We start from the raw sequence: 26,212 nt of genomic DNA on the forward strand, positions 1-26,212 counted from the left end.
TTAAAAACAAAAAATTAAAATGACCCAAAAAGTAAATTTGAAAACAGATGTAATATTCCAAACAAGGTGACAAGTCACAGGTTATACAACCAAGTTATTGAATGTTATGTAAAAACAAAGAGCATTCTGGTGTTATCATAAAAGTTCCACATATTATCAGCACAACTTGTTTTATATAAATGATGTGTCAGACAAAAACATGGCTGTCCAGAAATAAGGTAACTGTAATAGTTAGGTTTCCAAAATCTCAAAAATTAAAATCCCAAGATAATTTATAGAGTTACTTAGTGGATTTCATAAAAAGAATCATTCGTATTGTTTCTATCATGGATTAAATCAAATTTTATCCTAATTTAAAATTTAACTTTTTATACTTTGTAGGTATAAAAACATTGTGATAATGTCAATAAATATAATAATGGGCTATGAAAAATGAAAAGGTAATTTTAATGCTGTTGGAGTAGTTTTTTAGCATTATTTTTTTATTTCAATCATATATTTGGCTAAATATTGAAACATTCTTTGAAAATTTTTTTGCATTGGAAGTATTGTGAACGAAAAAGAATTTTTCCGAACATTTTCCATCATTCAGTAATCTAAATATGTTTTTGCAAAAAATATATATCTGTAATTTACCAGACAACTACACCTGCTTGTCAAATTTGTTAAAAACTACTATATGCATTATAGTTGGTGCTTTTGTGTCCAAATACAATAGTTTTTACTGAAATAAGGCCAGAATTATTTTCACCAAAACCAAAATGTAATTTTTAAGGCCCTAACAATAAATTTATGTTTACTCTATAGAAGTGGGAGCAAAACGTAAAATGTTAACCCTACAAGTTTTGCGATTGCAATGTATAAACAAGACTCAAAGCACAAATTGATATGTTTATCATTAAACATATGATAAACATATGTATTTTCTTTAATTAAAGAAAATTAAAGAATTGTTTTACATATATATATATATATATATATATATATATATATATTTCATTTGTTCCTAAAATTCTCATGTGCCCAATGGGATACAAGTTGTCGTGAACGTGTTACCCATTCAAAAATTGTCATAAGTAAAATGTATATTGAAAATTTGCTATGATATTTGGTTTTGTTGTCTTGAATATAAACCATTTAATATCTTGTGTCTTGAATTTAAATAATTTAAAATCAGTTTACAGCATGTTAAAAACATCATGATTGTAAAAATAGGTGTTAAAAATGTATAATAAATAAAATAACAGTATTTTTGAAATCACAAGTTATAGAGAAATTAAATTTTGCTAACAAAAATGGTGTATATTTTATATTTTCCATACAGTTATAAATAATATCTTGATACAAATGTCCGGATTAGTTTACTCCAATCTTACAACTGTAAACAATACGTTGTTGCAAAACACGTTGAAAGCGAACTCCCCTGAACTGTGGACTGTATGACCGTGCATAATCAATAAATAGACGCACTGAGCAAGGCAACTGTATTCTGGCACTACGCCAATTGTTTTTGTGCTTGGTGTCGGATTCTAGTGTGTTTCGTGTATGTAATCTACTAAAATGTTTTTCACCAAACGGTTAGGTTTGGTTTGTGACAAAATTAAAACTGTAAGTCGGTTTTGCACTGTATTTAAACTCATTCGTTGTAGGTCAAAGTTTTGTGTTGTTACACCTGTAATCTTACAGTAACTTCCTCAATTGAGGTTAGAGTACTCAACAATATATTATTTTGAATTGAATTACTGTTGTTTGGAAAGATTTTATGGGAACTGCAGATAAAATAGTTATTTTCTTTTTGTAAATTTCAGGAAGTCTATTTTTATTAATCTAAAATATATAAAAAAAAACTATCTACTGTTATATAATACGTATATTTTAGTACGTATCTTATGTTTTGTGGGCTGAGCGTAAGTAAAGTTCTCCCGTCAGTTGATCCTTTTTCCATCTGTGTATATATGTCCGTCTGTGCACAAGATAACTTTCGAACGAATTGATCTGGGGGTTGAAATTTGGTGTGAAAGTCCTATTCAACTTTCTCTATGTCAATATTGAAAATAGCAAACATTTGTCCTTTGGGAGTCCACTCCCAGACCAGGACAATGTCTGTTATGGGACAAATACAAAGCCTCCCAAACTGACTCAAAAAGTCTGGCACGTTTTTAATGTTGAATATCTATCTAGTATGTCTTACACTAAGGGGTTATAAATTCCAAGTCTTATATGATTTCAATTTAATTTGTAGTAGCGATCGTACTGTGTATTTCAAAGAGGTATACATGTTTTGTTTTTCTTTTATTGCTCGTTCATTGCTTCATGACCATTTTAAAATTACGCACACTGTTTAGTGAAGGTACTAGAAATGTTGCGTTGAAATTATTATTCTGCTGTTTTGGAAACGTAACGGTGACTGAAAGAAAAAAATCAGTTTCCATTATAAAATTGTTTTAATTTACGGTAATCGTTTGTTTTGAAAATCTCTTACAAAAACAATACTGTACTTCTCTTAAATTATTTTCCTTTCGACCGCCATTTGCTTTTAAACTATTTCAGAATACTAGTTTACATAAAATATGTTCTATTACGTTTATTAATGAGAAAGGTTTTGAAATGATTGTCGGAAGAATGAGCAAGTAAAAGGAAATGAAACGAGTATACCTCTCTTCGCAATACTCAACGTGTTCCAAAAACCAGCTTGATGCAGTAAAAGTGTTAAGTATGGCAACTCGTTCGTGGGAGATTTCTTTACCTGTTTTTCAATAGAGCAAAAATTTTAATTGTTTGTAGAATAAAAATCCGCGGAAGTAGGATGCAATTTGTAAACAGATCTGATTATTTACCTTAGTGACAAGTTTTCAACGTTTTGAGCGTTAAAAAAAAATCAAAATACATGATTACAGTACAGAAGATAAAGTCAATTATATAGAGAAAGTTTGAATTTAGAGAAGAAAGTTTGAATATTTTGAAAGTGTCATTGCAGTATGAGTAAAGAAAATGCACCAAAAGTAAAGATTGGAATTATTTACAACTAAACATGATACGGACAAATTTAATTTATTGCTGATTTTATAAAGGGTAACTGTACTATGATAATGATCTGTATACAAAATCAGTTTGTTGTAATTGTCTTTGTGCTATTACGTACTGAAAATTTGTGAAAACTTCACCAAACATAATCCGACAACCCAAAAGCTCTCCCTGTTTCAAATTATATATATATATATAATTTAACTTGGTTTCTAGAAATAACAACTGTACAAAAAACCCAATCAAGATGTGAACTTGGTACAAATATTTATTAAACCATGTCTTGGTTAAGTTTGTTGACCAGTTAGGTACGTCATTTCATTTCAAGATGGTAACCGTTCAAGTGAAAAAATATTCACAACTCTGTTATTTATAGATATTTCCCCTATAGGGAAAATAAAAATGATCTGGAATGCGTATAGCATTTCTGAAAAAACTCTCTGTAATAATAATTACTTTTGTATATGAACTGTTTTTGACATAAAAATTACATATAAATCCTGTTAGATTTTTTTACCACCAAGAACTGAGGCAAGAAATGTTTAAACAATTTAAAACTTGGTACAAAACTTGATCTTATGAACATATTGACAGGTCATTCGTCAGTTTGGTACACCCTTTTGTTATGATTTGGCAGCCTTTAGAATTATTCAAAAATCACAAACGGTTTTCAGTACAAGTGCATGTAAATACCATAAGAAATAAATTATTAAATATTTTAGTTGTCACTAAATCTACATACTGTACCCGGAAGGACAAAACAGTTAGGTATCAGTTTGTGTACATGATTCCAGATATATTATCTCTCTTTCAAGAAATGCAGTTGCTGATTCTGAGAACAAAGATGATATTTTAAGAAGAGCTATTTATGATGGCTCTGTAGTCAAACAGTAGCTTATCTGTCCACTGTCATTAGTATCAAGAAAACACTGTTATCAAGCACTGACACCCAGTAGATGATAAGAAGTCTAGAGTTGTTTGTGTCTGCAGCAATGCGGAAATGCTCACAGATGGGTTTTATTGTTATTATTATTACACCTAACATCACTTAAGTATAATTCCACAGAATTTATATAACACCCTATTCAATACTTATGAATTGGATAAAACCAAGTGAAATCTTGTTCCCAGATTTTAAATTTTCAGTTTGAATGTCCATTAGATCTGCTTAAAGGAATTGGTTGCGTTGTTATCAGATTATTAACTTTTTTATTATAACTTATGTTTCACCTTACATCATATGCGTTTTAACTTTTTATCAGATTATTTATTCTCTAGGCATGTTTCTCTGTAAGAATATCAATTTATTCTATAATTATATAGAAATAGGCAAATAATAAACACTAATAAGTGAATTTCTTTCAAAACTGTTACAATTTATCAAAATGGTTTTCATATGACTGAATTTGCGTTGTTCCTTTTCATTTTGAAGGGTTCGTCGGAATATATCTTTTTCCTATTACTTGACTATATCTAATTTGTTTTTCCTAAACTTTTTAAGGAAATAATTTTGATTTGTTCGCTTATTTTTTATTCTATGTCAAAGACATTAAGGTTTACAAAATGTTACGTGATGGAGGCTCACATCAGTCCTATAGGATGTCTTGGAACTATGCTGAGAGTTAAGCCCAAAAGCTATTTTGGCCTAAAGTTACTCAATTTACTGATATTATTTTAATCAATTAAAAATACTTTGTGAGAGAGAGAAAGAGAGTGTTGTGAGGGGAGGGGTGAAGAAAAGGGAGATGAGAGAGAGAGGAGAGAGGTGGGAGAGTGATGGGGAGGGACAGATGGATGGAGAAAAGGGAGCAGGGAGGTAGAGAGGGGGAGGGTTGTAGTGAGGGGAGTGGAGGGGTTTGAAAGAGATTAGAGAGGGGAGATAGAGAGGGGGAAGAGAAGAGAGATGAAGGGGAGAGGGAGAGAGAGAGAGATGAGAGAAAGTTTATTGCTTGCCAGATAAAGGTGACCATATTATATTTGTGTTTTATTGGTATTATGTATTCTATTTGTATTTCTTACAATGAACACATTGTATCATTTGTAAACTGCATGGTATACTTTCTAAATTTTCTGTTCATATTGTTCGGACAATCTCTTAATAATAATTGGATTTTGACAATCTAATGAATTTAAATTGTTTCAAACGAATTCAGCTCTAAAAAGTGCTGAATCAAATAATTTAATAGAATAACTAATAGTTTATTCAGAAGTAAGTTGAGTTATCCATGTTTAATTTGTTAGTCATGAAGTTGTACTGTACGCGTACTCCAGTGTGCAGCGGTTCAACATCATTTTTCATTATTGATTCCTGGAACAAAAATCGGATTTCTTTACATTAATTTAGTTTTATAATACAAGTTGTACCCTGTTATGCTACTCCACATATGTGCCAATAAACTATAAAATTTTAAAAGCATGTATGCTAATAAGTCATACCGCACACAATTTAGTTAAAACAATTAAGATACAGATTAATTTTTTATTGTTTTACTGTGAAAGGGAAATAGGTAGATAAAGGTTGGAAATTGTGTTTGTGTCCACAATTTGGACCATATATTTATTTAGTTAGTCATTTTATTTTGAAGCAAGAGTTTTTAAGGAAAAAAAAGAGTTTCCCTATGAATTTGTTTTGACAGCTTCCTATCATGTTTTTGTCAAATCTAGGACTGATTCTGATTCATTAATGAATAGCACAAGTATCAAACATTAAAGCATTAAACTTTAAAATGTGCTTCTAACTAAGCACTGAAAATTATGTTTAATTTACTTTGCAAGTAGGAACTTGACAATAACTGCATTAGACTTTTATAGATTTAAAAATAAAAACTACATAAATAACCCAATTTTTAGAGGACTTAATATGTAAGTGTAAAACATCTCTTGAAACATTGAACCTCACAGTGGTTAATTTTGGGACATGTACTTAAAAAAGAATTATTATTTTACTGCAAGAAATATATTTTTAACTTTGGAAGACTGTGTAGTTAATTGAATTCTATTAGTAAATACTTTTTTTGTTGAGATAATTTTTATTTTAGGAAAACCGAGTCCCAAGGATGGATGTTTGCTAAGCTTTATCTTATCAATTAGAGTAAACTTGGTAAGCTTTATTACAGTTCTTCTCCTCGAAATCTAATATTCTAAGAATTATATATTCCCCATGAGTGGGAAATCTAAAGATTCCCCACTCATGTTTACAGAGGCCACTCATTGTTTACGTTTCTTGACCTAGTGAACTGAGACCGTTATCAGAATTGCAGACTTTATCTCTCTGTTTTGGATCTCGAGCCAGCCATAGCTGGAATGTTGATGCTGTTATCAGACAATCGTAGTATATTAATTGCAATTAACATTCTTTGTGAAAACATGATGCGTAATTTTATCTCAGTTCAATTATTTAATTGATAACGGATATATAGTACCAGCTCAGTGTTTTGTGTTAGGTTAGTTGAAGGAAGTATATCATTGCTTCATGAAGTGTTCATAATATTCTCGTTCGATTTCGGTCAGACATGTTATGGTTTAAACAGAGAAAATTAATAATCCAGCAGTGGGTAAGTCAAATTTATTTGTTTTCTATAGAAAAATTAGTTGCACAGTTTTTAGTTTATCTGTTTGCTTCCTGGGGCTTCATTTTGAATTCTGAAATTAAATATTTGATAAAGTTAAAAATCTGTAAAGAATGAGATTTTTTCTTGTATTGTACAGAGCTGAGATTAGAGTGATTAAACATGTTGGGATATTGAAAGAAAATAGAAGCAATGCTCAAGAAAAACAATTGAATTTTTTTCTATGTCCATTCTCTATTTACTATTGTAAATTATAAGTCTTTAAATATTTGAAAAGTTTAAGTTCTTTAAAAATTATAAATGTCATATTTTTAAGATTTGTTTATTTATGTTATTTTATAATCAAAAAGGTTAAAATTATTAAATCAATACTGTCCAAAACATTTTGTGTCTCTTCTATTCATTAAACTTTTATTTGAAATAGGTACACAAAACTTATTTAATTGCGCAGTTATCAAGATTTAATTTCACTTCCTCTTATAAGTTTCCAAAAAATATGAACTGTTGACCATTATGTTAAGGATCCAAAATCTTCATGAATACAAGATTTAGTTTAACAATTCTTGTAATCTTTTACTATTGTATTTGATTACATGATAACATGGCTTCATTTTTCTGTTAAGGACAAATAGACTATTAATAAATTAAAATTTCATAATTGAAAAATTAATAACTTATTCTAATTTATTAAGTTATGAGTAGTGGTGGTCACAGTAAAAGTTCTTGATTTATGGTGTTCATCAAGGGTATTTATTAAAACAAATTATGAGTAAAAGAACTAAATTGAAAACAGTTGTTTACATTAGTGTATGTTGTTCTTAGAGAGCAGGCAGACCAATTGGATTTTGTAAAAGTGTAATACCAATTTTAATTCAATGAATTAATTTGTAATTAATTAATAAAATTTAAAATGTAATAAATTGTATTTTTATACTTATTATCAAAGGGTAAAAATTCAGGTCCTTTATGAACTACCCTCTGAGCATTCAATGCAAGAGGCCTTGGGTTCCAATCCCTGGAATAGCTTTCACACAGTAAAATGCTTGTGATGTGGGCATAAAAAAATAATACATTGATAAGGCAGTTCCAAACTTTTATTACCTCTGTTAGCATGTACTGGTATTTAGTGGTACCATGTAATATTTAACACCTTAGAATAAATGTTTATAAAACATTATACAATTTTACTTTTGTTACTAAAGCTACCAGAGTAATAACTAATTCTAATTTATTGGAACATTGTAAATCACTTTTCTGTTTATTGGAAATTCAAACTATTATTAATGTTTATATATTATACAGGGTGTTAATAAAGTCCCGCACAGGCTTGATAATTCCCGATTGATTACAGGTAAAACAATAAAACTTGGTACATCATTACTGCACCTATAAATCGACTTTTTGACGTAACTACCATATTTTGTCATGTCAGGGGGATGGCCCACAAGGAGTCAGAAGGAAATCTTAAATGAGAATATAGGTGGAGTAGTACATCAAATTAAAGGTCTTTAGTAGTGTAAAATTCTGTAAATCCAACCTCAAAATATTCATTTTTAAAAAATTACGCTGGTTTAAAGTTTGAAACATTTACAATGTAGGTCCTGTTTTAGATGGTTTAATATTCTTACCTTGGCTCAAGTTGTGAAAGTTAAACTATATTTGTTTAAATCCAAAATATTTTAATTCAAAAATTAAATTAATTCATATAAAACACAAACCAAAAATATTGTTGCAATTGGTTTCTACTGTCTCAGTAAAACCTTAAACAGTCTTGTAGTGATATCGTTGAAGGTCTATAATTTCTTAGAAAAACTTATAAATAAATATCCACACAAAATTTCCACTAAGCTTTTTTATAGTTGTCTTTTGAAACACCCCTTCTATAGCTTAGATAAAAAACATTCTATATCTAACATTAAAAAAATTTAATTTTAGATATTTGACATTTTATACGCAGTTATTTATATGTATGTATGTGTTTATAAACACTGTTTTATAATTCATTTTTCTAAAGTTTTTTTTTCATATAATACTAGTCAAATTTAAATAAACCTTTACTTAGTACATATTATTGGATAAATCATATGTTTAATCTAAAAATCTAAATGCATAAGAGCTATTAAATTTCATTTTAGCTTGTGAAAAAATTGAGGTTAGTGACTATAATTATTAAAAAATAATTATTCAATTTAAATGTAAATTAATGTCAAGTTTTCACTTTGCCAATAATTATAATTATCCTTATAACAAATAGACTTATTATAATTACTTCCAAAATTGTCAGTTAACGTAACTAAAATAATCCTGTACATTAATGCAATAAAAATGTAGTATATGATTAGCCAAATGCACTTATTTAAAATGTATTAAATACTATTAATTGTTTTCAAAATAAAATATTAATGAAATAAAATGCAATTGAATTGGCTTCAGAAGTTGATTAGGAATTTATGTAAAATTCTTGCATTTTGGGTGGGAAAGCTGTGATTTGAATGTACCCAAGTGTAATATTATGATGTAGTAAGTTTTAAAAAGGTAAAATAAATTTTGAAATACAAAATGGATTTTTTTTAATACATGAGGTTTTGGAGTGACAAATGCCAACAATTTAGGATTTGGAGATGCAAATCTGTTGTTTAGGAATAATCTACAGACAACCACTGAAAGTAATTAGCCGTTGAGTAAGGAATGGAGCAATTATAAAAGGTGTAATAAGTAGTAATTGTTGCGCTGAACAGTATTAGTGTGTGAAGGAATGAGGAATGTGTGGCAGGTGATTAACAGCTGACAAGGTGTCTGTCAGGTATGCAGTGTTTGCAGTGCTAGTGCCAATGTTTGCAGTTTACTCTGTCCTCCCTTCCCCCCTGCCACATCTCTCTCTCTCACTCATGTGGACTACAGTCCAGCCGAGTGTGTGGGACAGTAGCCAGTGTCTGTCAGTCTGTCTGTATGTGTGTAGTCGTACTGGTATCTCCTGTGAGGCAGGATGTGGTGTCTGTCGTGCAGAAGAACCTACAAGTGCACCAAACCCCCGGCCAGTGAGAGGAAGAAATGGGTTTGTTTCATCATTTGCTTGCGACCAAAGGAAGAAGTGAGTTTTGGGAAATTTTCACCACACTTTAGTGCACGTACCACTGCGTGTGTCGTGGTACCGTTTTAAAATTCGTTCTTACACAGTCCGAGAGAGTTTGGAAAATCCAATTTGAATTTCGGATATTTTGGGGCCACCTGAGTAAAACAGTATGTTATTGTGACAAGTCGTAATTTTTACCTTGAAAATCACGGTTTTGTTGCGAAAAGTAGTTTTTAACGCTCTAATCTAGTGCTTAACTCTCTATCTGACAGCCATTCAACTTCTTGTTTAGCCCACTTTTGGTACATTGTTATGGTACCTTTATAAAATAAAAAAAGTTAAGAAGGCAAAAATTTACATTACTATAATTGTTTTTGGAAAGACGTCAAGGATATTAATTTTGGAAAACAAATTGTTTCTTTTGGCAAAGTTTATATTTATTGATTTGTTTTACTACGTTGACGAAAACAATTGTAACATGGAGGCAATCTGCGTTAACCCTCAAAGTGCTCTGACTATATTCACTTGTAGTGCTACGGTTTTTTAGGAAATTTGCAAGGATATGTTGAAAGTAAAAATAATAATTACATCAAAATTAAGAAAGTGTAACATATTCTATATAATTTCTTTTCAGCAAAAGCTACAGAATGTTAAAATAATATATACAATACGTACCGTTCCACGTTGAAAAGTTATTGACCATTAAAAAAAAATATTTTTTACTGTTTACTTTTTTAAATTTAGCAGAGAATAGCACTTTACTAAACTCACTCAAATAACAATCCAAATTATACAAAATAAAGACAAATAAAAATATTACAAATAAAAAGTATACGAGTTTGACCATTTACTTTGAACAGGAACAAAAAATATATTGTATTTTTCCTGCTGAAAAGCCCTAAAAATCAAACAACTACTTCAACAGATGAGTTTTAAGACTGAAAAAAATAAAGACAGTATGTGGATAAATGGAAAGTTTATTACTGTATAAAATACACTGAGAAATATCATCAATTTTATGGATGTTATTGTATTTGTAATACACGTCTCATACACATAAACCAGCTCTGGTGGGAAGGGCTGATTCTTGGCGAATGGTGAGTTTAGCTCCGGTTCACCTTCCTCTTACGTGCAGCAACTGAAATCTGATGCTGTTGCAGACTTGACTCCTTGGTCTGAATCAGCATCAGATTTCAGACGCTGCACGTAAGAGGAAGGTGAACTGGAGCTAAACTCACCATTCACATCGAACGTCTCATGTGGTGCGATGTCAGTACTTTTAGGGTTAAAATTTCTGTTTGATAATTTATAATTTTAATAACCATTAACAGTGCATTTCATTTATCGTCTAAAAGACATAGTATTGTATTTACAACCATGCCATTGTCAAATATGAAAATGTGGTGTAAGTCACAAAAAACTTGAAAATCTGATGATGATGTGGTGGGTAAAATATGAATAACACAGAAAAATACAGTATTTGGTCTATAATTATTTTCATACCAAATCAAATCATTTATTGCCAAACAAATTTTCAGTACAGGCGTCCATCATGTTTTTTTCTTAGGATAATTACAGTTATTGTACTAAAACTATCCTTTTACACTAAATACTAATACTAAAGTTTTGACATATGAATAATTTTCATTGAATGATTGGTAAAAGCAACATAATTATAAAAAAAAATTAACAAACAACAATGAACAAATAACAATGTAAAAAATATGTCTCCTATGGAGTATACAGTTTTCCATTAGTTTATTTTTAACATATCTTTTAAATGAATGAAGAGGGAGTTCTTTTATCTCTGTAGGCAAAAAGTTAAAAAATCTAATGACTGCTACTATAAAAACTTGAGTAAGACCGACCTGCTGTATGATCAAAAATTGTTAGTTAATTTGAAATGACTTCTGGTTTCATAGCTGTGTAACTTTGAATAATTCCTAATTATCTGTCTATTTCCCCTCACAAATGTCAAACACTGCAAGATATAAATAGAAAATACTTTTGGAATTCTATGCTTTAAAAATAGTGGTGAACAGTGTTCATCATGCCTGGCTCCAAGCATGATTCGCAAATCTCTTTTCTACAGCACAAATAAGCGTGAAACTGATGAATGGTGCCCCCATACAATAGTGCAGTAAGAAAGATGGCTGTGAACATGGGCATAACATAAACTCTTTAAAACATCAATTTTGACTCTCCCACGTAATTGCCGAAGCATAAAAATTCCCTTGGAAACTCTGTTTGCAACTGACTCCACATAATTGTCCTAAATCAGATCGACTGTATTGTAACACCTAAAAACCATAAAAACTTCCATAATTATTGGAATATATTAATTATCGTGACGTAAAAATTGTTTTTCTCAGAAATCGAACCTGTGACCATACTGCTAGGCCACAGACGAGGCTGTGACAATGTGTATTTCACACTGCGCTACGTCTGTTATCACATAGACTTCAGTAATCAGACATCCTTCCTGTACAGATATGTTGTAATAATTTTGTTAATGTAAAGATTTAAAGTTTAATATTTTAGTACCGGTACATTGAAAAAATACAAAAATTTATTATTTTCAGTATCCCTTTTTACTTGTTTCTTCATGCATTCTGTATTATAGGAAAAGTTATTTAGCGGTAAAAATTTGAATTTACGTTTGAAATTATTAAAACATTTTGGTTTGTACTACGTATATTCATAATCTTTTATAATAAAAACCGGCTGTTACAGAACAACTTTGAGTTTCATTTCATGGAAACAATTTTAAACCTGAAACACTTTTCCACAACTAATTTTTGGTTGTACAACTACAGGCAATGGCTAATTTGAAGATTTCTGAGTTTTTTCTACAGTGTGTATATTTTTAATATTTAAATCAGTAAAAGAAAGTTTTAGATTTAGTTCTGAATAACAATATTGAAAAAAATAATTAGCATTTCATGCAAATTAACCCTTATACTGCTGTATACAAATTCCTTTATTTCCAAGTAACCTGAGTACTAGCATTAAAGTATAAATATTTACTACCTTTAAGTTCTTCTTAAATTTAGATTTCTTAAGTTATTACAAGAAGAAAATATAAAAAATGAATTACATTAAGATTTTAATATATTTTTACAGTTCAAAACGTTATGGTCAACAAAACAATTTACAAACTTTCAATTAAAGTCATTCTACGACCATAAAAAATGTAATTAATTGCAGCATGAAACTGAACACAGAAATTTGGCGTGTGTAGTTTACAAGAACTACGCATTAGCATCCAGTTGCTATAAACCAATTTCGAATCAATAAAAGTTGGCTAAGAATATTGAATATGGAGAGCATGACGTTCAATCAACATTCTTCCGCATTTTATGGCCAGTTTTACGAACTTCAGTTCGTGCCTTATCACCAACACTTTGATTACAATACAAGGTTTTCTATTGTATGGATTTGGAGTCATTTTAGCTGTGCGATGTTTTCTTTATCACATGTAATAAGGATTATTCTCGTTTTTAATGAGACGCATTCTGTTATTCTATGACTAAACAAGGGTGTAAAAGTATTTAAAGTTTAACATTTCTCTCATAGGAATAAAATTGTAATGGCTACCAGAACGGTCAGCTCTTAGCTTTATAATTAGGAGATTTGATGTATGTAAATTCATAGTGACATAACATTTTTCTCTGATGAACTTCATGGGCGTATATTAGAGGGACTCAACCCCCTCCCTGAAATTGTGATAAACAAACATTAAAATTGCATACAGTAGTTCTTTTAACCTATGGTAGTTTTGATTTTTGCTCCAACTTGAAAATTTTCCAATGGAAAGAAGTCCGAGCCTCTATTTTTGGAGTTTATTTTATACTTCGTAAACCACCCAGTAAGTCAGCCTCCCTTCCCCCTGAAATAATGTTCTATATACATCACTGAGAACTTATATTACGCTAATTACATCTTGCTGAGTGAACCTTGTCATTATATATATATATATATATATATATATATATATATATATAAAAATGAATGTTTGTATGTTTGTCCTTTATGGAATCGTGAACTATTGGACCGATCATGATGAAAATTTGTACGTATATGTATTTTTCCACGGAGAAGGTTTATAAGCTATGCCCATCCCTTTCCCGATTCAGGATTCCGCCCCACTGGTTACAGAAATACCCATAAGAAATGCATTGCAGCAAACATATGTTAACGTCTTTTCAAATTTTTAATCAGCTGTTCTTGTAAACATATATTACACTTATAGTTTTAAAGCATAGAGTAAGCTTAAGAGAAACGACAAATTTTGTTTAAACTGTTTTTGCAATCACTGTTAAACATAGACTTTACTATCCAGATAATACAATTCAAATTTGACGTAAAAATTCTCCTTTAACTGCAATATTTATTTAATATAAACCATGCTCATGCTTGATCAGAAGAGTAATGCAGATATCATAATTACTATCTTACGTTGGCTACAAATATAAAGAATGTTATAAAATCAACCTTAGTTGTTTTTTTTTTTTGACAGAAGTATGGTTCTCAAAACTCCGTGTGTACATATTCTCTCGATCGAGACAACAAAGCAAGCTCAATCGTGGCATCGGAGATATAACTAATTTAATCTAAAATTAATTATAGTTAAAAAAAAAAAATTTACTAAGTAATATAAGGACTTCGGTTCTTAAGATTTGCGTGTGAAGCCGTGGGTAACAGCTAGATAGAGGCAGGAATATGGTACATACCTTCATAATACGCCCAAGAGGCTCACGATGGAACGACTATCAATTATCTCAGCAATGTTTAGAATGTGATAGAAAAAGAATAAGTGAATATAGTGTACTGTTTTTCAACGGGAAATTGCGTGCGAAGCCGCGGGCAACTTTTGCAAAAAATTATTGAAATGCGCAGCAAAGCGCGCCGGGCCCGCTAGTATATATATATAAATAAATGTTTGTGTGTTTGTCCTTTATAGACTCAGAAACTATTTGACCGATCATTATGAAAATTTGTATGTATATGTATTTTTCCACGTAGAAGGTTTATATGCTATGCCCATTGATGTAACTCACCACCAGGAGGCGCTGCAAAATATATAAGTTATCAAAGCGCCTGCAAATTGTAAACTACAATTACGAGATAGTTGTGTATAATAACCACACTCTATGTGAAGGCGCTAAGTTTTATGGATATTTGTCTTTGAAATGAATCTCTGTTTGGCCTTATAGCTTGAATGTTAGACCACTTTATTATTAAGTACATGTACGTGTACAATGGCTATAAACATACACTTTTGGCAGATTTTCTTGATAGTGTCAACAAGGTAAACTCTACATCGGCGTTGACAATATAATTCACTTGAACCAGAAGTGTTCATAGATGAGCAAAGCTTACCAAAAGCGTGCGAAGCCGCGGGGAACAGCTAGTATATTCATAAAATTTGTATAAGTGGCAATACCCTAATTTAATTTCATTAGACATTGAATCACAAAAAAAAATATATATATATATATATATATATAAATTAATGTTTGTTTGTATGTTCTTTATGGAACTGTATACTATTTGACTGATCATTATGAATTTTGTATGTATATGTATTTTTTTTTATGTAGAAGGTTTATATGCTATGCCCATTGATGTAACTCACCACCAGCACTGCAAAAGATAAAAGTTTTCAAAGTGCCTGCACATTATAAACTGCAATTACGATACAGTTACGTACATTACATAGCTAAACACTATTTGAAGGCGCTAAGTTTTTATGTATATTTGTTTTTAAAATAAACATCAGTTTGAAATTAAAGCATGAGTGAGTGTTAAACCACTTTATAATAAAGCTCATGTACATGTACAATGGCTATAAATACACCTTTTTTGACAGATTTTCTTAATCGTGGCAACAAAGGCAAAATCTACATTGGCGTTGGAAATATAATTCATTTTAACCAAAAGTGATCATTCACGGGTAAAGCTTACGAAAAGCGTGTGAAGCCATGGGAAACAGCTAGTTTTTTAAATAAATTAACATTACTTTTTAGTCTCAACTACTTTAGATGTATCACAGTATTCGGATTGTGCAAATAAAATTTATGAGTACACAAATTTTAATAAATTTGTCAGTAAATGGCCAAATTACTAAAATAATAAATCAGAATGATCCATTGTCTAAGCTTTTTGAATATAGTTCACATTAAGTATCATTATAGTAATTACAATTTAAAGTATGTGCTGTAAAATAATTAGTTAATGAAACTTAAGCAAACATACATTTTTTTAAATAATACATTAAAAGTTTGTAATTATTTTAAACTAGTGAAAAACAATTTATTGCAGAAAGGAGTTTATTCTTCCTCATCTATTTTGAGTAGAGAGATAGCGACAGAGTCAAATATATATTTAACAACATAAATAAGGTGTATTTCGGTATGGAAAAACTATTTTTATAAAAACTTATTGTAATGATTTGCAAATTTTGTAAATTTAATGGGAACAATATTAAGCAAAAATGTACACTACTATGTTAATTCTCATTAGTAATAAAGATACATTACAATTAACATTTTTTTGTTCTTAGTAGTTAGTTTACTAAGTCCTATTTCAACTAAATTCTAAAGAATTTTTAAGTAATACAAAACATGCAATGTGAATGCTTTCATCTTACTTTATCGTGCATTGTTCGGTTGTTCAACACGTAATGTATAATGACATATATGTAAAATTAAGGTCAGTATAAGATGTACGTGGTCAGCAGTGCTGAGGTGACGCAGTGATGGGTCAGCCAGTGGCCACAACTGGTACACCCACCCGTGACCCAATCTCTGATAACCTCTGAGTACGAAGTGACTCACATTGTTATCGACATCCATACAGTTCTGAGTCATGGCAGAACTTGTGTTTGTACAGCTTGTTCCTTGCAATTAGTGATAACCATTGTTTGTATTTCCAATTAGGAATTTATGGAGTTACTTGGAAATCGATGCAGGAGATTAAACGTTTTATTGGCAAACTTAATGATTACGTGCCTCAGCATGAGCTGTGGTCAGCAAAATGCAGTCTGTTACTTAATTATTCATCATTTACTTTTTTCTCAAAACATTTGGTGTTCGACGCAAAAACAAAAAATACCATTTCAGAAGTTTTAAATTTTTACAACTAGCTAATAATTTTATTTTAATGAATAATTTGACTTTTTATATGTACCAAACAAGGCATTAAAATTTTTTGCAGTCAAATCATCAGTAAAACATCTTCTCAGCAGTTCTTTGTAGCACTGTAAAATAATTTTGTAATCTATAATTAATTGAGGTATGAAACTTCCAGTTAAGTAACTTTTTTTAATTTGTACAACTAGCTAATAATTTACATTTTATTTTAATGAGTTTGACTTTTTATACAAAGTTATTTACCAATCAAGGCACTAAAGTTTTTGCAGTACTATTAAATTGTCAGTGAAATGTCTTCTCAGTGGTTCTTTCTAGCAGCGTAAAATAATTTTGTAATCAGTAACTGACTCATGTTACCAGTGTACTGACTTAAACATTACCATGAATATTGCTATAAAAGAATAAACACAGTAATTTTAAATTTATTGCACGAGGCCTTTCAACATCAAAGTTGTCATGTCAGATGGATCAACACACAACCCAATTGCGTATTTTCTTTTACAACAACAGCTTGTTTTCCCATAAAAAGAGCTTCTCCTTCATTGAAATTACCTTGAATACTTGTGTTTGAAGATCTAGAATACCTTTGTTGGGTTGTCTCTGTAACCTGTTTTGCTGCGGTTACAGCATCCAACAAACGGCCATGGTCATGTATTCGCGGTCAATGTCAATGTTTGTCATTCATTGTATGTATCTAGAGCAATGTGACACGGCTCTAAGGCGTTGGGCATGGGAGTTATGAGGCGGACTCGTTCCCATGGTGTGAGGAGCGTTGGGGTTTGTGGGTCTCGAGCAGTGGCGTAACTAAGGGGAGGATGAGGGGGATAGATCCCCCCCCAAAAAGCCCTATAAAATTTTTAAATTTTTTGTATAACGTCAATTTAAATTGTTTGAAATGCAACAGTAAAATGTTTTATTTTGAGTTAGGCCTATCTAATTTATTTATGTTTGGATTTATTTCACACCCCCACCAATGTGGTGTGCTCTACATTCAGACTCGTCCTCCACAAAGTCAAGTCCTTATTACCACGCTGGCCGCAGAGAGAGAGGATTGTTCAATGTTGTCCTTTTTAGTAATATTGCTAGATTGCTTAGTTTTCTTTGATTTTTTTTACTATTTTAAATGGGGTTGAATTTCCAAAATCTGTAGTTGCCGAAAAGCTGCTGTATCCTTGGTTTTGTACATGTACTTTTATACAAAATGTTTCACAGCTTATGTGTTTGATTTGCTGTTTATTATTTATTTTTTAGTGGTGTAAGAGAGCCTGGAAACTTGATTCGGTGGAACAGTTTTTGTTTCAGATATTTGGTTATTATAGTGGGCAGAATTTGGTTCTTTGAATTGTATAAAGAAATTTTGTGTTTCTTTTTGCACAGTGACTGGTCATTGTTGTGCTTTATTTTGTACACTCATATCTGGAGATATTAATTTGTAATTTTCTACGTTACATTTTGGTTTTGGCGTTTTGTTTGTTTTGTAAATTGGAGCCAATTTTTTCTGTAGTTTTGTGAATGTATTTTAGTGTTAGGTTTCTGAATTGTGGTTGTGATTATTGATTTATTGCAACTGTTGTTAGTTGCATTCTGTTGTATTATGTATTTATCTTTTACGAAATCTGTTTGATCCAGGTTGTAGTTCAGTAATCTGTAAATTAATGATCTATAAATTGATGTAATTTTTTTGGTGATAAAGGTGGTTGTGAATGACTAGACCCATTTAAGTTGGGTTTTTTGAAAATTGAAATTTGAATTTGATTGGATTCTAATGTTTTATTGTTGTACCAAAGAAGTTAATTGATTTGTTTTTCTCAATTTTCATGTTAAATATTGTGTTTAGATTAATTTTGTTTAGCCAAAAATATAATTATATAGGGTGTTCAAAAAGGGTGTCATAAACTTTTGTGGGTGAGTACGGTATACATAATTTCAAACAAAAAATGTCATATAAACACAGAACGAGAAATTTCTTGCCAAACATGTCACAGTTGAGATGTATCAGTTGTTTGTTGCTGCCGGCTTGTGCAAGCGTACCTTTACAGTGGTCTTGCTCGCTTATGCGTTGACTGATTTCGTTGAAACAAGTACTGTTGGAATTTTAATAAAAATATTCAAATAGTTGGTGTCTAGTACATTTTTTTAATTATACTGGTCTTTTTGTTATTATTCTTTTAAAATTTTCAAGACAGCATTTTTTAATATTAAAGAAAATAACACAATTCTTTTTAATTTTTATCTTATCTATTCAAACCTGTCAGTGGACTGAATTTGTCTCACATACTAACTGCTAACCAATAAGAAATAATATGGCAAAACCAGCTATTGGTATTCCCAGGCCTTTCTAATGGGTTTTGGTCAGACAAAATAAAACCTAATAAATGGTATGTTAATCATGATTGTTGGTGTTTTTTTTATTCTTGTAATAACTTGTTTTATGATTTAATGCCATAAGTTCTCAAAATAACTAGTGAATGAATGTTTTATCTGCCTTACTATAACTTTAAATGGAACTTAAACTGTGGGGGTTTTATAAAAAAGGCAAACTTTAATTGGATACCAAATTTGATAGAGTAACATTAGAGACCTCTAGTTTGTGCCATTCTTCTTCTCTTTATAATACCTTTCAAATGAGTCACTTGCTAAGGGTTTCCATTAAAAAATTTTGATTTATCCCCAAAATACCTCATTTTGGGGAGGGGCGAGGAAAAATTTTCATACATTAACAACTCCTCAGATTGTCATATACACACACAACAAAGTGAATCACTCCATCTCCATTCATAAGAAAGTTAATAGGGAGGAGGTGGACTTTTAAGACACTCCGTATGTATAACATAATGTGTTTTTATAGTTTAATCTCTGTGATGTAAGTCTATTATCATCTGTAGCCACCATCCAGCTGTGTCTGTTTAGTGTGATCTCTCAGTTAGTCACAAAGCTCCATTCTCGATATCTTATCTCCGTGATTTCTGTGTGTCATCATCATTCTTGGCCACCATTCAGATGTGGTCAAGCTGTCAGTGGCTAGTGCGGTGACAGGTGACACTCTCATAGTACTGTGTTGTGTGTAACAGGTATCTTTGTGTAGCAGGTATCTTTGTGTAGCAGGTATCTTTGTGTAGCAGGTGCCTTTGTGTAACAGTTGTCTTCATGTAACAAGTGTCTTTGTGGAAAAGATTTGGCAGGGCTTTTGAAGTTACTATTGTGATCATAGACTTTCAATGGTATGTCAATTCACTGTATGTTCTATTAAAAAAGGTCCACTTTTAATTGTTCTTTTTGATAAATAGGTATTTTATTTACTTTGTGTACTGAAATTGTTTTAATGGTATATTTACACTTTTGAGAATTCAATTCTACTTGCATCAAATTTTTGTTCATCATTGTTTGTTTGAAAATAATTATTAGTTCTTTTAATGACATCCTCTTCAAGCTACATTAAAAAGAGTTCATTTCAACTTTTTTAAAGGTTCTTATAAAACAGGTTAAACTGGAGTTTTTAATTTTTTATTATAACATGACGTACAGGTGACTTATAAATAAAATTCATTATAGTTACAGAATAGCTCTATTCTTTCCATTAAACTAATACAACAATACAGAGCTACAATATTACGCTCTGAAGCTTTCAATGGATGTCCCATTCATTATCAATTGAAAGCAGACAAAGTAAAGATTCTTTAAATTTAACTTCTTGTATTGGAACCTTTGCACCGGTCATATATGCAGTATTTCTTTTCGTTTCATGTTACTCTATGACAGGGTATTTGAAATATATAAGTAAAGTATCTAGTTTTGTAATTATGGTCGGTTAAGAATATTTTTACAATATTGTTAATAATATTGTTGTTAATAAAAAAAATCAATTACAATATATAAACAAGGTAGTGTGAAAATACCTAGATACTTGAACAATGATCTACAATTAATTGTTGTATTTATATTAAAAATAACCTTCACAATGTTATGTGCTGTAATAACAACAGGTAAACCAGTTGCAGAGTTCGTAAGCACTATACTATATCTCAAGAGTGTTTAAATGTTTAGAACTCTCTTAATAGGGTGCAGTATCCTTTGACGATCATAGGTTTAGTCCCATATATCAAATGTTAATTTTAAATGGTCCTCCTGACGTACCTAAATGAGGTAATTTGGCAAAACAAAATATATTTTAAAGTTTATATATGTAAAATTGGAATACAGTGATCAAAATTTTTGGTGTTGTAATTACGTAATTGTGAATAAAATTAGCTAAAACACAATAAAAAATTGCATTTATTAAACTTTTAGTGTTTTTTTTGGGGGGGGGGGAAGTAATCACTGGATAAAACGAGTAAAATGGTGTAAAAAAATCGTTCGAATCTGATAAAAAATAAGGTCAGGACAACCGTTTTAAGTGAAAATTGGATATATGAGACTAAATTTACGATAGTTGAGGGGTTCTGCACCCTCTTATTTATAGCCTGTAGCCAGTTATTATTCTTTGGTGTGGTTAAATTCTTTTTAAAAATATCCTCAAAAATTTTAATGACGCTGTGGATAAATATAACTTGTAATCCCACTACAGTTTGGGATTTGATAACTGTTGGTTAGGCCAGATAACAAACACGTCAACAGTCAACAGCTGATGTGATGTAATATCAACAGTTGTCTGACATTCAGTAACACCAGTGTGTTAGTCACGGCTGTTGCATACTCACTCTCTCTCTCACTCTCTAAACTACTCTCCAACACGTTATTGTTGAGGACCCACAGTTAGGTCATGTAGGGTCCTACGAGGACTTTCTGTGGAAATTTTAATATCACGTTGCACACCAGCTGTCCGTATTTTCCCCTTCCATTCAACAATCTGCAAGTGTAGTAACAGTATTGTCACTTGTTGTATGCCTTGGAAACTGTACATAGCGTTTCATTGCACGGTATTCTGTAATTTCAAAATGAGTTTACAATTCGACAGTAGAAAATAGAATAGAAAAAGTGCTTAATTAAGTTAGAAATACTCCATGACAAATGGATAAGTATATGTACAACAAATCTTGATAAACCTGAATAAAACAAATTAAATTTAAATTGACTTTAGCCCTTTACAACATTAGTCTAGAAAAGACTCTCCGTTGGATTGGCCGACTTTTTATACAAACTCAATATCTCAAAACTATAAAGCTAAGCTCTATAAAATGACTAAGAAACGATTTTCCTCTGCTAATAAATACATAATACAATTTAATTGTTTAAAAGTCAGAGAGAAAACATTTAAAGTATAATTTTGTTACATTATTACTGTGTTTAAAGGAGACATTAGTCTATTATTTCTATTATTACAGCATTAAGTAAAAAATTATTATTATTATTGTTCTGGTTTTGTGACAAGAGAAATATTAATATTTTATTTCTTTTGGAATTTACATGTAGGCTTTACATTGTAAAACTATTGGAGATACATTAACATTGTTTATTTATATTATTAAGAAAATGTCATTAGCATTCCAGAAAAGTTTTAAAATAATTTTCTAAATCCTTAAATAATTAAATAGTGAATAAAACAAAACGGTGCACTGAACTGGTCAATTGAACTCAGCCGATATACTTGTGACAAATCTTTTTACCAAGTTACAACTTTTTGGGCTATTTTTTGAGGCAGTTATCTTTCCGCGTTACATAACATAGATATACAAATTTTATTATATTTGGTGAAGTTATGCTGAAATTTTTCATAATTGCGACCACGAGGGCAATTACAACATGCTGGTTTAAAAAAAAAATTTTACAAAAAATCTACCTAGGAGGTCACCGAATTATTGGAGTAAATAAACCATTATTAAAAAATCTGAGGTAACAAATTGTACGTTTTTATGAAAAGTCAGTTTGCAAAATTATACAGTGCATAATGCAAACACAAATCCAGAATCAAACAGTTTAGTAGGTACTATTAATTAAAATAAGAAGAGTAAACAGTAGATTGCTATTCTAATGGGTGACTCGGAACGTGCTACCACAGTAAACATGTTATCAGCATTGCCGAGCTTAGTACCTTGGTGTGACGATGGTGAATAGCAGTGTTCACTTACATGGCTTTCCACACACTCAGTTCTGTTTGGTCATACGTTTCTTCGTTCCCTTTCTCGTTTCGGGTGAGGTTTTTTTAACGTTTTCATTTTTACTTTAAATATTTTATTGTTTGCTAGATGCTTTTCCTTTGAGTTAAAAATGAATTTATTGCTAACTTTAGTAGGTTACTTTGAGTTTTTACTTTTATAAGCTGCAAAGGAAAAAGTAAACAAACCTTAGTTATATAACTATGCTATTGTATAAAAATCTAGTGGTGTCTGTTTGTGTATTAATGTGTGTGTTTCTCAGTCACATAAAAAATATTGGACCAGTTGTACTTGAATTTTACATGGATGTACTTAAGGTTCTTGGTTAACATTTAGGCCTATCCTTATTTTGAAAATTTCTCCAGGGTGCACACCACTGGTCTATAAAGTTTTGAAAACTCCCATCTTGGTTTCTACAGTTTTCCTTACAACAAACCAGTATTATTAATTGAAAGAGCCTGTAAAATGTATTCAAGTGTTCTGTGTAAACATTGTTTTATGACAGCACAATCATATGTTTAATTAATTTAACCAACGTTTTGTTTATAGTCTTGAAAACATGGAGTAAACTTGATAGTAACAACATTTCCTAGTTCAACCTTTTCTGCAACTGTTGTTTAACACAGAGTAAGAAAATATCCAGATAAGTAAATTAAAGGCTTTTGTAAAAATATACTTTTAACTGTACATTTGAGCAAATATTAGATATGCAGTGCTTGGTCAGTATTGTGTTGCAGTTATCAAAGACTAAGTTACTATCTAACTTTTATTATAACTTTAAAAACTATTATAAAACCCATCTTAGTTCTCTTTTGATAAAAGTAGGCTTCCCTATCTCGTGTATGTATATGTATTTTCTTTATCAGGGAAATAAGGCAAAACTATGGCACAAAAAATACTGTGGCCATAAATATATACTTTGACATATTGTGGCAACAAGGGAAAACTCAACATTGGCGTCGGAAATATAATTCACTCTAACCAGAAGTGCCCACACATGTGCAAAGCTTATGAAATTGCATATGAAGCTGTGGGTAACTGCTAGATAACTTTAAACACACTTTCAAGTTCAAAATGTATTTATTCAATAATTTTATTACATGCATTTATACATTTCATGTGCTTCATAAAGCGCGTGTGAAATTAGAAATTTATTTTATTATTCTAATTTGTTATTTATTTTTACACTTTCTCTGTAATGTATGCCTTTACAAACATCAGATTCTGTATTTTTCAAGAAATTAGCTCTTTGGCAACGTAGCTTGAATATTCCACTAGTTGATATGTTGGCAAAATTATTATATCTGTTGGGATTTTTAATATAATAAATGGACAAAATGTTGCTATTGCTCTTTAATTCACTATTTTGAATCAATAACCTTCTACAGATGGGTCAATATTGTTTGTTTCAGACTGGAAAAACCTTAGCAGAAGTAGACTCACCAGTACAGTCCAAATCTATTTTTTATGCCTATTTGGATATAACAGACAACGTCTACGAAGATGTCAATGACAGTGTCCCAACCAGCCCGCTCCAGCCCCTGCGAACCTTGTGGTGCGAAACAGATGAAGTTGTTAGCAGCGGCATTTTAGGTGAGTAGTAGTTTATTGCCTCACATATTTCTCTCACTCTATCTGAAAAGAACTTGTGGCAAGTGTTTGGAAGAAAGACTTTTCAAAACAAATATTTTACGTAAATTACTTCAAATTCGTATCATAATACGTTTTTGATTGTTGTTGTCTCCTGTATTATGTAATTTTTGAATACGTATATAAATATTTTATACTTTTACATTTTTTGCTAAACAGCAATAATTTTTATATTCTATTTTTAAAATAACAATAAAAATAAATTATTGGATTAAACTATGTTTTGAACTTGTTTTTTTAATGATGCAGTCAATAGTCTAAAATAAATAAAACAATATTTAATGTTACATTTCTAAAAATGTCAATCAAACCACCTCTTTTTGAAATTTTGCTATTTTAAATCTTGTAACTTTTTTTATATCAGCATAAATTTAATTTCTAATTTTTGTAATTCGTTTATTGTTAGTTTATAATGAATTCGATATAAAACAATTTTTAAATGTATTACAGTTTACTACAATATTTTATTTTTTATTTCTTTGTTGTTATTTTTAAATTAGAACATCAAAATTGAAATGAGAACCAAAAAGTATAAAAACAATAATTCTTTTATTTCTACATAGTGGTAAAATGGGCATGCCTATACAGTATAATTTAAAGCTTTTTGGCTGCCAGATCTAGGGTTAACTAGTTGATCATTTTATTTTCTAAATTTTAATTTCAATATTACAATCAAAAATTTATGCATCAAATTAGAACAATTTTTACTGATACAATATGTTTTGCAAAAGCTAATTTATTTCAGTGTTGTGCCAGAAGTAATTTTTGGTGAGCATGATTTATAATTTGCACTGTGTATCAGCGGCTGTTTAAAGAGAGTAAAGTTTTGTTTTATCAAAACTCGAGGAACAAAATAGTCACGGGAAGAAAAACACAAAGAGGAGCATGAGTGATCCAAGACAAATATGTTACTCAAAACATTGTCTTGATAAAGAATTCATGAATAAAGAACAGTGGCTCATGCTAATAGTTCTGGGAAACCTTTTCTATATAAGTTTGATAGTGCTAATCTGGCTTTGCTGATATGGGAGCTACACCACTATTGAGAATTTGAAGACCTGTTTTGTTAAAGCTCAGGTATTCAAGCGGTGTGGATTCACGATTCAAACAAAATGGAGAGTAAATCCAATCATGTAAGGATCTTCACTACCTTTTCTTTTTTATATAACTGTCAGAATTTGTTTTAATCTTTCAATGCTTTGCAGATAAGTTGACGCCTTCCCAAATCGCTCTGCAGGAGTCAAAATTTGAGATCCTGACGTCCGAAGTGTCGTATCTCAAGTCACTAAACATCCTCATCACTCTGTTTGTTGAGTCGGCAGAGCTCAAAGAAGTTATTGACTGCGAAGACAGGCGAAACCTATTCAGTAACATTTTAGAAGGTGAGTTGATTGTGTCTCTTTGGCTCTTTACAGAGTTCACTACTGTAGAGAGATCTGCAAGTTTCACAAAATCCCTTTACTTAATTTTTTTTAATTAGTTCAACGGCACTTACTAATGTAATTTTAAGATTATTTAATTATATTCATTAGGGTAGATAAACAGGAGAATACTTTCTCTAATCACTTTAAAATCTGTTAATTAATTAGCAGTTCATTAATTTGGACTGAAAACAACAATCCATGTACTTGTCAGATATTTAAATTTAAT

At 30.6% G+C, this 26,212-nt stretch overlaps 1 protein-coding gene across 3 annotated transcripts in view; it reads left to right on the forward strand.

Annotated features, from left to right (window-relative positions):
• Window positions 1-26,212, forward strand: part of LOC124366408 (rho guanine nucleotide exchange factor 16-like) — a 94,384-nt gene that overhangs the window by 62,308 nt on the left and 5,864 nt on the right. For all 3 annotated transcript variants that reach the window (XM_046822936.1, XM_046822937.1, XM_046822938.1), the window contains 2 exons: window positions 24,325-24,505; window positions 25,768-25,944. In XM_046822936.1, coding sequence (XP_046678892.1) covers window positions 24,325-24,505; window positions 25,768-25,944 — 358 coding nt within the window. The remainder of the gene's footprint in view (window positions 1-24,324; window positions 24,506-25,767; window positions 25,945-26,212) is intronic.

This window comes from Homalodisca vitripennis, chromosome 7, assembly GCF_021130785.1.
Source record: "Homalodisca vitripennis isolate AUS2020 chromosome 7, UT_GWSS_2.1, whole genome shotgun sequence".
Lineage (NCBI taxonomy): Eukaryota > Metazoa > Arthropoda > Insecta > Hemiptera > Cicadellidae > Homalodisca > Homalodisca vitripennis.